At 37.4% G+C, this 15,000-nt stretch overlaps 2 protein-coding genes across 5 annotated transcripts in view; both read left to right on the forward strand.

The window, feature by feature from the left end:
• HOXB3 (homeobox B3) overlaps positions 1 to 15,000 on the forward strand; it is a 23,025-nt gene that overhangs the window by 1,822 nt on the left and 6,203 nt on the right. Inside the window, exons 2-3 of one of the 4 annotated variants that reach the window (XM_063959606.1) lie at positions 4,209 to 4,386; positions 12,883 to 12,943. The gene's annotated coding sequence lies outside the window, so the exon portion shown is untranslated. Of the gene's footprint in view, positions 1 to 4,208; positions 4,387 to 6,883; positions 6,967 to 11,278; positions 11,735 to 12,882; positions 12,944 to 14,849 lie in introns of those variants that run through there. The other 3 variants (XM_063959608.1, XM_063959607.1, XM_063959609.1) reach the window with 3 other exon arrangements.
• On the forward strand, positions 1,016 to 3,035 carry HOXB4 (homeobox B4). Its single transcript, XM_063959605.1, has 2 exons — positions 1,016 to 1,473; positions 1,982 to 3,035. Exons 1-2 carry the CDS (start codon positions 1,074 to 1,076, stop codon positions 2,284 to 2,286), a joined length of 705 nt encoding a protein of 234 aa, XP_063815675.1. The 5' UTR covers positions 1,016 to 1,073; the 3' UTR covers positions 2,287 to 3,035.

The following is a 15,000-nucleotide window of genomic DNA, read 5'->3' on the forward strand; positions in this document are numbered from 1 at the left end:
GTGTGATGTGCAGAAAATGGGATTCACTTGTATTGCCCCACCCTGGAACAGACAGGAAGAAATAAGGAGATATGTCTGTCTTCTGTATGTACCCTGTAGATCCGAATTTGTGTGAAGACAGTAATTTCACAAATTCGTGTCTGGGGGGATATGCAGTTGACATATACGCTACAGACGCAATGGGACAGAATTTGAGCAAATGGACAATTCTTGATTTTCAATCCGTCATTTGTTTTGTGATATTCGCTATTAATGTTCAGTTTATCATTTTATTTTTTACTGTTTTGCTGGTAGCCTGAATAAAATGTGTATGTTTACACTGCTTTAAACCGATAATTATAGTATTACAATTAATCTTATTTATCTGTAATGAGAAAGAATATATATGAATGTGATGCTTGCACTTTTTATTCGTCAGGAAGTTATTAGTTGTACTGCACATTCGTTCTATTTGTAGCAACTGTGTTCCCATTGCTTACTCTTGAAATAGGCAATTTAATAATGTGCCTAAATAGAATTTAGTAAAGCAAGTATCCCGAATTAGTTGATGAATTTTCTATCGATCCAAAGTAAGAGGCATTTGTCTCTGCCAGTTCTCTCTGCAAACCCGTCTGCAGGAACAAGCCAAAGCAGTGCGTCAGTTGCAGCCACAATATCTTTTACAATTATCATTTATTTCATTTATTTATTTTGCATGTTTTACATGAAATATTAGTGCTTAATAGTTCTAACGAACAGATATACTACATTGGATTGACGAAAGCTAATTATGGGAGCGTGGGCGCATTACAGTTTAGTTTGCACGTTTATATAACATACTAGGGCCCCGAAATACATTCCGTGGGGTGCGCAATTTGTTACTGGGAAGAGATGACCTGACTGGCGTGTCTTGCTTTATGGAGCACGTTTACTTATCCAAGGATGCTGGGAACAATTCTATTGGCTCCCGGTGTCACATGGAAACCCAACTTTGTTCACTTGACAGTAAGTAGGAGGGTTTTACGAAACAGGAAAACGACTAGGGCTACAGGAATAAATTGTACATGGGTTTTGGGTGCAATTCAAACAAATAAATGGCCATGAGTTCGTTTTTGATCAGCTCCAGTTATGTGGACCCCAAATTTCCACCGTGCGAGGAATACTCCCACAATGATTACCTTCCTAGCCATTCTCCAGCGTATTTCTGCAACCAGAAGAGAGAAAACAGCTTCCAGCATGGGGTGACCTCCCCCCGAACTGCCTGCACCAGTCAGCACTACTCCTGTCTGGGCTCCGGACGCCAGTCTTCCATGTTATCTCCCCGGACTCATCCCCAAGCTGCACTGCTCCCTGAAGAAAAGCATCAGTGTCAAACCACCGTCCCTGGGTCACCTCCGTCCTGCAGCCGAATGTCCTTAGACCATAAACCCACAGAACCCTCCTCCCAGGACCCAGTTGTGTATCCCTGGATGAAGAAGGTGCACATAGCTACTGGTAAGTGTACCAGTTGTCTCAGCTCTCAACTAACCCAACACTTGGAAATTGTGTGTCCTTTTAAATTTACGATCTCCTGTTTGCAGGGCAGTATAATTACATCCTCCATAAAATTTTATTGCTTTACTTGGCCAACTGCCTTTGAAGTAGAGTTTACCATCCTCCTCAAATTTCTCCAAATCCCTTTTATGTACTGTGGGCCTTCCTACATTACGTTTTTATGTTTTGTTCTAATTTGTGTTTAAGTAGCAGATTGGGTAAACTTTCACTGCATCCTGTCACTTTAACTTGGGGCTGTAAAAAAAAAAAAAAAAAAGTTACATAGCTTGCATGTAACAACCAGGAATATGTAACGAGGTTTAAGGAAAAGCTTGTGTATAATTTATTGTTTGGGGATAGACAAACACTTAATTTCACAACACTGACTTGTGTATGCTTGATAATTAACTGTAAAGGGCTTCCACAGCCTCCAATAACAGCGAATGTTTTGTTTGTGATTTTCTTGCAGTCAGTGCTACTTATTCTGGGGGAGAACCCAAGCGCTCCCGCACAGCCTACACCAGGCAGCAAGTACTGGAGCTGGAAAAGGAGTTTCATTATAACCGCTATCTGACCCGCAGACGCAGAGTAGAGATTGCGCACACACTGCGCCTTTCTGAGCGTCAGATCAAGATATGGTTCCAAAATAGGAGAATGAAGTGGAAAAAAGATCATAAACTTCCAAATACCAAAATAAGGTCTAACAACTCTTCAAGCCTCCAAGTGACTGGGGGTTCCCAGATTCAGGGCAACAGCTCCCCGACAGGGCCTTAAAAAGCCTCTAGCTGATTTTTTTTTTTTCTAAACAAAATATCTTATATGAAACTAGACATTTTCGTTATTTATTTAAAGGAAGCCTGTGCCAAGGGGAAGCAGACTTGACTTTGTTCCTTGCCTCATTCAGGAGAAGTCTGTAGATAGATTTCAGATCTGGAGAAGATAGATCTATGTTTCATCTTTAATCACGCCAAACCCTGGCCCATTTGTCATGTTTACACTGCGGTACAAAGGATGAACCTCGCTTGACAGAACCGACGTTCACTTTAATAAATGAGGCTCCTTCTTCTGGCAGAACTGTATTTTCTCTGCCTTTGTGATACAGCAGGACCTTCACTGTCGGTTCTGACACCCATGCACAATACTAGTTACATGTACATTGCCAGGACTGGAGGAGACAGGCACATTTGTGTTAATATTATTGTTCTTCAATAGCTGGTGCTTTCCATCTTTATACTTAGCACTCAGTAGGGAATTGTAAACACCTAGATTTTTAAAATATTCGCTCTCATATATAGAAGTCTGTAACATAATAAATGGTGACCTGAAGGGTGAAACATTTATAAACTCCATCTGATATTCCAATTAATCCTACATGTATTTAAATGCAGAGATTCATATTAAGGGACAAGGCAAACAAAGGAACGGAAACATCATGTAAAGCAATAGTTTCTCAACAGTGACTTTGCATTGGGATCTAATCTTGCTCATTGTAAATAGAATACAAATAAATATTTTTTCCCTCACTTGGATGTGTGTTTGTGTGTTATACTGTGCTTAATTGTCAACCTGGTCTCCTGTGAGTAATTAGTGCTTATAGGAGAGCTTATTAGTACTGTAAGTACTGATACTTTACAGTTGTATTTGTTCATACTCACTATAACACCATTACATGCCTCGCAGTATCAGATGGCAAATAGTACTTAAGTGAAGCTGAAAGTTTAGTTTAAACTTGAGACACCCTTCAATCGTTGGTGAAAGAGGTCTCAAACTCAAAATCAGCCTCTGCATTTAATGTATTAATGAGGGTTTGTTTTTTTTTTGCACAGATGTTTCTCGGTGTTTCCAGGTTTTTCTGTGTGTTTTTATATTACAAAGGAGCTTGGCCACTGCAATAGCTCAAACTCTGACAAGCAAATAGATAATCAAGAAGACAAATGGGTTCTTTTGTGATACACGGCCTTGTATTAATTTTCATTTTCTCTCTCTCTCTCTCTCTCTCTCTCTCTCTCTCTCTCTCTCTCTCTCTCTCTCTCTCTCTCTTACCAAATTTCAGCCTTGGACTAAATACAATTTTATTTTTTTTATTGTATGCACTTATTCTTATACTTCAAAGTTTATAGTGCTGTTATGGGTATAATGACTGTTACAGTGAATTAAATTATCATAAAAAGTCACTATGCATATGTGTGTGTATACATTTTATATATATATATATATATTTACACACACACACACACACACACACACACACACACACACACACACACACACACACACACACACACACACACACTCACACACAGAAGCAAACAAACACAAACAAACGCACAGTTTTATTCTGTTGAAATTATAAAAATCTACCCATTACATCGAGTTATCTTTTATGAAATACCCACATGAAATATATAAAATATTTTAATTTTAGGAAAATCATGACCTTTATTGTGTAATTGAAAAAAAATAATATTATCTGTCTGCAGCCCCTCAATATATTTCTCATTTACTCTTGGTGAAAACAATATAAAGACGGTCTTTTTCAGGAACAGAATGCACTATGGACAGCTCTTTCAGTTGAATGCAAAGTTCACAAGCATTATTTGTAGGCACATTCGAAGAAAAATGTGAGAATTATACAGAAAAATCATTAATCACGAGTAAAAAAAAAAAACTTATTCCCTGTCTTTGTTATTCAATAGCAAATCTGTGTGGACCGTCTGTTGGGAGAAAAAAAGGTGAAGGCGTCTCCTGGATTCTCCTGAGAAAGTCAGAAGGCAACTGTGTTTATTTATTTATTTTCCTTTACACATTGGAAAAGTTGTGCAAACATGGATTGGAAATTAGAAGTCTTGCGAACAGATCCCTGGATCGCTCAAGGTAACACAACCCTGCCAAACGTGCATTTTATTTCTTTAGTACCTCCTGTCAATTATCTGTGTTTAAAAATAAGTCTTTTGAAGTTTATTTGATCGTGATTTAAATTTATTAAGACTCAACAACAAACTACCCAACTTTCTTTGTCATATGATCTAATGTAAAAAAATAATATATCCATGGTATCCATGGACATATGGAGATATGGAGATTTTATGTGTGTATATATATATATATATATATATATATATATATTTATATATATATATTAGTACTATGTATTTCAAAAATAATATTTCAAGCAGTACAATCTACTATATATAATACAATTTAGCATATCAGTATTTATACCTAAACTTCCATTCACATACACATGTGAGTGGAGGCTTGCTTGCTGCAACAACAAAAAAGCCCCTTGTAATTTGCTATTTGATCTTCTACATTCTAATTGTTATAGCTCGCTACATTACACATTAGAATACATGGAATTTTTTTAGGAAAACAACTGAGTTTGCTTTTGTGATTCTCCCAGGAGGGGCTTGCTACTGTTAGCTTGTTTTGGGCTGATTCGATCTGATTTTAAGTTAAATAAATATATATACATGTAAGTAGAGAGACAAGAATGTGGAAAGGAATGAGCTGCGGGTTCATCTGCAGGGCAAACTAGTGTAATAAGCAGAGAATGACCCAGGACACCCTATGACCTCTGGGAGGCTGTACAGAGCGGTGTTTTAACATCTCCTACATAGCGTACAACTGAAATATAAACTCATACATATCTCTAGAGGGACGATCTGTTCATGAGCACATTTTCTGTAAGTTGTGAGTCCATGCGGTCCTCTCTTACATGATATCCATTTAATCTATTCCTTCTGCAGCCGTCACTATAGCTAAAACTATAATATATGTTGTGGTGAACGCACTGCACCTACAAATAATTTCCTGATGCACTTTCACCCTTCAGTACTGACTAAAAGGCGAGATAGAAAGAAAGAAAGAAAGAAAGAAAGAAAGAAAGAAAGAACAGATAGATAGATAGATAGATAGATAGATAGATAGATAGATAGATAGATAGATAGATAGATAAAAATGCAGACTCGCTTTCCAATATCCACATATGAGTAGTATAAGTACATTTATTGATATATTACTGTTCTAGCATGTGTTTGCATTTATTTACTGTAGTATGCATTTCTCCTATCAGGAATCTCAGATGCAGCATATATTTTGAATTGAGATGGGTTACTTTTTACGAACCAAAAAATGTCTATGTATGTGCTTGCGGGCGAGCAATATTACTGATAAAACCAGGGACAGAATGGGGTGTGTGAAGAAGAGATAGACAAAATGAATAGCATGGTGAGATTCACTATTGTTCTACAGCCAGGCTGAGGCTCAGAGATTTCTCCCAGTCTCCCACCTCAATGACAGATTTATGATGCCCAATAAAACCAGCTTGTTTAAATTCCTAAATCAATCTCCTTTGCTCATTAGATAATCTTACCTTTTATCTGTCGAAAAAAAAAAAATGCTTTAAAGACCTAACCAAAACGTCTGTATTTTTGCCTTGACAATGTGCGGTTTAAAAAGAAAGTAAGAAAAAAAAAAAAAGTGTTGACTATTTTCATAAGAAATACTGTCATTTTGTTATTTCATTTAAAATGAGTCTGTCAAACAATTAATTTAAATGCATATTACAATTCATTTATAAGACCTGCACAGATCTTACATATGGCAATGGCCCGAAACTATATTTCCCTCTTACACATACAACAAATAATTATGTATCTGCACAGACATTGAGCATCATTTACTGAAGTTGCTTTTAATTATTCCACGGTTAAGTTATATATACAGTATGTGTGTGTGTGTGTGTGTGTGTGTGTGTGTGTGTGTGTGTGTGTGTGTGTGTGTGTGTGTGTGTGTGTGTGTGTGTGGTGGAGGAGGTGGTGGTGGGGGTCTATATATATTGCACACACATTCGTACATACATATGATAGATAGATAGATAGATGGATGGATGGATAGATAGATAGATAGATAGATAGATAGATAGACAGACAAAATAAATAAATACACACACACACACACACACACACACACACACACACACACACACACACACACACACTTGCGCGTGGATAACAACACTAGTGTGGATTTCTTCTTTAGCAGAATACTGTATTGGGATGAAATAGATCTCGTGTAGTGTATGCAATGTACAGAGGTCACACGACCAGATATATGTATGTTTTACATGGTATTCCAGCAGTCCCTTTCATAGAGAGGACCCGGGTATTTTTGGGGAAGGTCACAGTGGTCCTCTGTGTATGGAAGTGAGACCCCCTCCTCCCCTTCCCTGTCACGTGATTCATTAAATAATTAATGCAGGGGTTGCTGGATAGATATGTATTCGTCAGGAAAATCGCAGACATGGTCTCCTTGTGTCTGACGTGAAATTCAACTGTCCTTAAAGAACAGCCTATAGCAGATACAGAGAAAGAGAGCAGAGGGAGAAAGAGGGAGAGCAGGAGGCTGGCATAAAACAAGTGGGATCAGAGCCACACCGTGGGCTGGATTATTGTAAGTAGCAGGGATTCCCTCTGTCTATGTCCATGTAAATTTATTGTGTCTTATTAATGTTATTGTCGTAAATGGTGACAAATAGCGATCTTCATTTCCTCCCATTCGTCCTCACTCAGAGCTATGTGTGTTTATACCCACAGAGCCGATCAGACAGTATTTTTAGGATTATTCCCATACAATCCCCTTGATTTATGACAATAGGGGTGTCAGCACGGTGCTGCTGATGCCATTGTGTGTTTGTGGGAGAGTTGTGTTGTTTATGATGCTGTCCACACTGAATCATTTCTCAGGATCAGCCTCTGATGAGATTCTCAAATGTGGAGGGAGATTTCAGAGCTTTCCTCCCAACACTATCCAGGATCATTTGCCATAACGCGGCAGCTAATGGGGACGTTACCAGCCTGGGGTCTCACATTACAACACTGGAAGTATGCAAGGGTGGGGCTAATGTTGTGTACTCTATTACAGTTTACATTTCAGCCATTACACCGACACAACAGACAGCAAACAGGCATCTGTAGAGAATAGTCTAGTAAGTACTCTGGATAAATAGGAGGACTAAGGTACCACCAGCAACATTACCTCTGCCTTGTGTCTGTCAGTACCTGGCCTGAGATCTACTCTATATACATCCAATCGTCATTTCATTAATCACAACAAAGAAGCAGACTTGTATATATGAGACATACCTGCAGAGCACTCCTGCACAGAGCAGACAGTCAGAAACAGGTGCAATACATGACTATAGTGCATGGGTGTGGAATCCTAGCAAGTGTAAACTTTATATATATATATATATATATATATATATACATATACATATATATATATATATATACACACACACACACACACACAATATATATATATATATATATATATATATATATATATATATATATATAGACACGGTATTATTTAGGCAACTGGCAGCCTGAAATCTTGCGGTAATATTGTTTATTGAAATGGCTGCTGATGTGTAAAGTAAATTGTAGTCAAATAAGAAAACTTTTAGATCTTCCATTAAATAGCTAAATAGAGCAATATTGGGTCGAAGGTAGTAGAGAGCAATGTATCAGCACTCTGCCATATCATAATCACCAACGGAGTCATATCCAAATATGTATTTACATAGGCACTTGAAAGTTAGATGTCTGTGTTAATTTATTTTATTGCAATTTCCTAAAGTATCCCTAAATCCATGGTTATACATATTATATCTATTAGATCACGTGTAGGTGTTATTCTAGCCCTCTAAATGTATCGCATGGGTTTAATATGTGCGTGTAGCACTTTTCTTCCTCTTTATTCAGTTTCCAGAAATCTGTGGAAAACGATAACTTCATTACTGTTATATACACATGTATTTTATTTCTTTTACACGCCAAAGTATATATCACATAGCTGTGGGAAACTGTACAAATGCGTACAATGCTTTTTATATGATTATACAAAACGAAATATACATTGATAGATATACAGATTAGATCAATAACCAGAAACATTGATAGAATAGATAGATAGATAGATAGATAGATAGATAGATAGATAGATAGATAGATAGATAGATAGAATGAATATATTTCTACAACTGATACATTTTAGCTCTGAACTGAACATCCTTCAGATAAAATAAACAAGTTATTAATCTTTAATCACAATATTAATATGAAGTTGTGAGAGCTGCATCTTGGCTGTTTCTTGATATATAATCAGACAAAGTTGTACTAGAGGTAGTTAGATAGCCCACTGTGGGCTACATTATGGGACACAGCACAATAGCTGCTTTTCTCTAGTTAATAATTTACTATTCTGCAAACTGTTGTAATAGTTTGCTCACATAATATACCAATAGCAACACGAGAGTTCACCGCAGCTTTCGGCATATACGGTGAAAAGAAATATGTGTTAAGTGTATAATAATTTTTACCCTCTATCCTTGTGTACTTTATTGCAAGTATTTTCACTCATATTTATGTTATTTCTAATTAACCTATACAACAGTACTCTATATAAAGTCTAATAAACACATTTGTAATTAAGAAACTATGTATCTATCTAGGATTAGGTATGTAAAATAATCGTATTTTGGGCTATATGCTGTCTTAATAAATTTGAGACAAAGTCATATATATATATATATATATATATATATATGTATATATATATACACTTATATGAGTATATATATATATATATATATATATATATATAAATATATAAATAAATAAATTGCAAGGAAAGAGGGAGACTAGGTGGGCTGAAAGAGAGGTAACTGAGAGTGCTGTGAAGAGAGACAAATAGAGATGGGGAGAATGAAAGTAAAGAGACGAAAAATTAGAAAAAGGGGTTTATAGATTGTAAGAGAAAAATGGAGGAAATAAGATGCTTGGTATATGTACAAATGTGCACCAAGCATGTCAGAGACAGACATATGGTTTTTGCATTTAGTTATCCTGTGCTTCCAATTACAAGCACCATTTCCGTTAACGTTGTCACCTTGACAAAGGCTCGACAAACGGATATTGAAGAACATAGTGCTACAGTGTAGAAAAGGGGGAGGTCCAAGCTCCCTTTTTTTGTTTAATTTCTTACATGGTTTTTCCTAGAACAGGAGCATTTCCATGCGTATATATGTATGCACATATACACGCATATATGCACATATACCCACACATATGCACATATACACGTATGCACATATACACACATATGCACATATACACTTGCGGGTTATATTTCGTTGACAATAATTTATTATTATGAAGCTATATACCATGAGCTTTAATCTAATTTAGAACAGTAAGCAGATCCTGACAGTCTGTATTTTGAAATCAAGCAAATCAGAAAACATAACATTTTGCAGATTATGGATTGGAGTGCAATCTCTCTCTATTTCTCTCTCTCTACACACACACACACACACACACACACACACACACACACACACACACACACACACACACACACACACACACACACACACACACACCTATCTATATGTCTCAAAAACTTGAAACCGAAGCTTGATATTTTCTCAGAAAATTGTCTTCTATTAGATTTCCCTGTCTCGGAATTATTCTCTTCTAGCCTACAGCTAAAACGAATATCTTTACCAAGCGGTTCATCTGCTAGGGAATGAAATCTGAGACAAACCACAAGGTCCTCGGTGACCTTAATGTAATTGATTTTATCATAAATCATCAAGTTGATGAAGAAACAAAGTTTTCATTGAAGTAAATTGATATTAATGGCGTTTTTGTTGGAAATTTAAACTACCTTTTTGTTGCTTCCCATCTCTGAATGTTTCTCTGAGCCTAATTAGTAGAAGAGAGTGGACTATCCTAGCAGTGTTCCCAATTTCCCGTTGTGTGTATAGATATGTGTGTGTGTGTGTGTGTGTGTGTGTGTGTGTGTGTGTGTGTGTGTGTGTGTGTGTGTGTGTATACACGCTCTCTCTCTCTCACACACACACACACACACACACACACACACACACACACACACACACACACACACATATATATATATATATATATATATATATCTCCCGGGAACGGATAACTGTATATACATATATTTTAGGAGATGCACACTTATAACGACCCAATACAGAGAGAGTTGGTACTAAACCTGTGTCTGTTGAGGCGTTAATTGTCCCAAAATAATAGGAAGCGACGCAATTTTAGTCAATCCTTGTCTTTTTCCATGAGCTAATAATAGTCAGGGGTATGACCTCGGGTTAGAGACCCTACAAAGAAACAATCTTACAATAAGGACATTGATACTCAGTTAAATATTAACAGTCAAAATGACTTCTGGTCTGGTTAACAATTAACTTGCGGAATAGAGGAGATAGTATAAAAGTTAGAAGTGTTTAAGCATCGTTAACTATTGAATAATAATATTGTAAGTTACGCAAATACCTGATACTAGTGATCGTTAACGTGATGTTTATGACAAACGTAAAAATTCACCACTTTGCTCAACAAGTATTGACTAACAGTGGGCGGGGGTGTAGTCTCACTTAAAAGGCTCCTGCTCAACTTTTGTTAAATAGCACTTGAATTCCAAGACATGAATCTTGTTGCCTTTGCCCTTACACATGCCTCTACCTTTAAGCCACTTTTCAAGCAAACAAAAAGTGGACACTTCATAACGATTGTAAATCCCTCGTGGAAGTGGGGGGGATAAAGCAAGGAATTGTTGAATAAATATGGAGCGTGGGTGTAAGCCAGCCCACCTTCACATAGACCCTCCAGCAAAGTGCAGAGTCAGGTTATCACTTTAAAGGAAGAGAAGAGGATTTGCAGCTCCCACCAGATGCAGCGCTTTGAAGAGCAGGTCTTGCAAGAAGCTGGAATTTTATCTGCACTCCTGTCCTCCTCACATTCCAGGACTCAGTACAGATCATTCGGGTTTTCACCCACCTTAAGACATTGTCCTGGCCTCAGAGATGAAAGCAATCCGGCAAAACTACAGCCAAGAGCAGAGAACACCCACAAAACTTCTGGCACCGTGATCCTCTGGACAACCTGCCAACGAGACACAGGAGCAACTCTATCTAACTTCTCTGACCATCTCTGGATTGCCTCTTCCAACTGTGTTTTGCATCTGATACATGAGTCTATCTGCCAGTAATCTAAGGTCACCACTCACCAGCAATGAGTCCTCTGTAGGAGAGGTGACCTCTGTGGAAGCCCGGGAGAGGCTATACATGCAACTGTAGGGTTAGCTTATACTATGCTTTAACTTTCTTTTTCAGGTGAGTTGTAATTACTAATACCAGACATTCACGTGTGTGTGTGTGTGTGTGTGTGTGTGTGTGTGTGTGTGTGTGTGTGTGTGTGTGTGTGTGTGTGTGTGTGTAGATAGATAGATAGATAGATGTGTGTGTGTTATTGTTGCAGATGTTAGTTACAAATAATAATGTCTCCACTACAAATTGAAGTGGTATTGTTAAAACGCTTGTTGTTTAATTGGGAGGCTATAGTAAAGCGCTGCAATAATCCTGCAATATCTCCTGTCTAAGAAATCAGATCGTTTTTCATAAGTAATAAGTTTTTATCTCTAATCTAGCGGGAAATGAATAATTAACTGGCCTTGATGTGTGTTTTGTGGCCTAATGCCAGGGCCACGTGTAATAAAGGATATATAGCCATCGGCCGATGCTTTGCGAGGTTACAGTGATTTGTGAATGCTTTTTTTTACACACAGTAAAAAAAAAGTGTGCTAATAATATTTAAAGGCCAGCAACTCACAGGCTGAAAGGATCTCTCTCTCTCTCTCTCTCTCTCTCTATCTATATATATATATATATATATATATATATATACATACATATAGGATTTGGTATATATCCCTGGGACACAACACAAAAGAACTGGAAAAACGTGTCTGCTACAATGAATATAAATCACTACGTTTATAACAGAGCATGCCACTGTATACACCATGTGATTGCTGGAATTCTTAAGTATAAAGTGTTAACCTTCACTCTATAAGGCCTCAATTTACCTGTTGCTGAAAACATAGTACAGTATTTGCAATATGCAGCTTTTCGTGTTGTCAGAGCGTTGATCCTCTTACTGGGTGACTATAGTACAGGGCTCACAGCGGAGTAATGGTGTAGATGGGAACAAGGCTGTAACTTTGTTTCGACCGTTAAATGGGTTAAGCCTACAGAACTGGTCCACTCACAGACTTTTTTCCTATTTGCTTAACAAGTTCATTTATCACTAATTCACTTTAATATTGTGTATTTCAATGTTTCACAGTTATGTGGCATCATTTAGCCATATTCAGCAAGATGGCATAGCTAGTTACAAAGTATTGTAGATGTTACTATTGGGTATCTGGGCAAGTATTATCTTGTTTGCATTTGTAACATCATTTATTAATTTAATCCTACAGACACCGATTCCTGTTCATTCCTGCTGCTTTTTGATATATATTGGACACGATTATTAAACTGGTAAGTTCAAGATTGCAATGATTAATATGCTATATAATCTATGGTATCTGGTTTTGGCACAGAATGGGGGGCAAAGTGTGGAAAACTGTCGAAATAAGAAAGTTTAGTCAAATGCTATGTATAGACCTAGAAGAAAGCAGTAATGTGAGGGTTCAGTGTGCTCCAGCCTGATGCTTAGAGACAGGCCTCGTACAGTGTTGTAAATCATAGTTTCAATGTAAAATCTGTCCAGATCCACTTTGCAATCATTATGGAGCCTAATTCACTAAAATATCCTATAAATTACACTCATGGGGTGTCTGTGAGCCTTCATGGTCTGATAAGGGAGAGGATGATAAGATGGTACACTCCTCAAACTCCACACGTCACCACCATAGGCTTCTGTCGGCAAGAGGTATGTATGTGCAGCACTATACTACATTACAACACAAATAGGGTGTCTTGTATATTTTACTAGGTCATACGTACATGTTTGTATCAAAGAGCACCAGAAATTGATTTTATGTAGGTTACAGAAATCTGAAGTGACTTCCGATAAATGTAACAAGTTACACTAAGGGTGTTTTTTTTCTTTTCATAATAATATACAAGTTTTGCTAATTAACTCTGCAGTGATAACTCCCTGAGTATATATGTGATGACATCAGGATTCAGTCTATTCAAATATATTATGTACAAAGTATACAAATTTTAATATCACTCTGTTATCATATGTATATACTGTGAATACACATGCAGTATAATATAGTTATTTACATAGTATGATAACATGTGTGATTTGCACATCTAGATTCTGTGCAGTGAATGACTTCAAAGAAAATATATTTCCGAATACCATATACTTTGACAACACAATATGTAGCCAATTAATATACAAAATATATTACATAAAAGTACAGTATAACCTGTACTAGACAAGTGGTATACAGAGAAATGCAATTTACATTAAGAAGTCATAAGCCATAAGGATCATATTCACAGAATATTTATTATATTTACATTCAGATAATAAAGTAGACATACATACCTACCTACCTACCTACCTACATAGAGTATCAATCGGATTATCTGACAGAGATCACAGCCTCTGTTTACTTTACACCTCCAGTGCTAGAGCTTGGAAGGTGAACATTTGGCTGAGTTAACCAAAATACACAGTCAAATAAATCAAATATGGGCCTGTAACAAACTGCTTTAATATGTGTTCAAAGCAAATCGCTTGGAGCTAGTGCTTTCAATGTAACATCCCAGGATCCTGCAGGGATGTGCCAGGTGGTGCTCACACCTCCCTTGTCATCTATTCGCCTTTATATAACCAGTGGCCTTAACACTCTTCGTTTGAGATCTTCAGTGACGTGCTAGTGATAGGGTCAGCCTGCAGAGAGCGCTGTACAGGCCTGATGCCATATCACAGCACTGTGGCACTCATGCGTCTACAAGGAATTCGAGTATATCAAAAAGTGGCAAACCACAATATAGCTAAACTGTTACCTGTAACACCCAACAGAAGTGAAATGTTACCTATTACTACTACACCTACTACAGCCACCTTTTCTCCTCCTCCAAGTAATATGCCTCTAAAGATCTCTCCATTTCATTATTTATCAAACACAGCTTGTGTAGTTTGGATGAGTGGCAAATCACTTGTTAGTTGATATATGACACCCTATGGTTATACTGATGATATTGTGCATTATTTACGTATATAACAGATCGTCGGGAGGGGGCACTGCAATTTAACCTCTGCGTTTCCACATGGATTTGCAAACCATTGCAGGGGAATGTGTTGCAGGCCCTACTGGCGGCGAAGGGGTTAATATGTAAGCAATCGCTGGGAAACTACTAGACATCCTGGGTAAAAAAAAAAAAAAAAAACCAAGACGGAATCTAACACCCAGTGTAGGTGAGTTCAAGAGGGCCATTAGCATAGAGTGGCACCTAATTGAGCAGTAGAAGGGAAAGCTCTTGCCACCTCCAAGACTAGGCCTCTGTCCACGTCTGCAATTAGCATAATCCCTCAGCGGTGACGCTGTGTATAGAGCAATAACAACCGGTGA

This window comes from Pseudophryne corroboree, chromosome 3 (assembly GCF_028390025.1).
Source record: "Pseudophryne corroboree isolate aPseCor3 chromosome 3, aPseCor3.hap2, whole genome shotgun sequence".
In the NCBI taxonomy this organism is placed as follows: domain Eukaryota; kingdom Metazoa; phylum Chordata; class Amphibia; order Anura; family Myobatrachidae; genus Pseudophryne; species Pseudophryne corroboree.

Bases quoted from the DNA above. Each gene is read 5' to 3' on its own strand.
- HOXB4 (XM_063959605.1), top strand. From the start codon at position 1,074: ATGGCCATGAGTTCGTTTTTGATCAGCTCCAGTTATGTGGACCCCAAA. The intron at 1,474-1,981 runs GTAAGTGTACCA...ATTTTCTTGCAG, and splicing joins GAAGGTGCACATAGCTACTG to TCAGTGCTACTTATTCTGGG.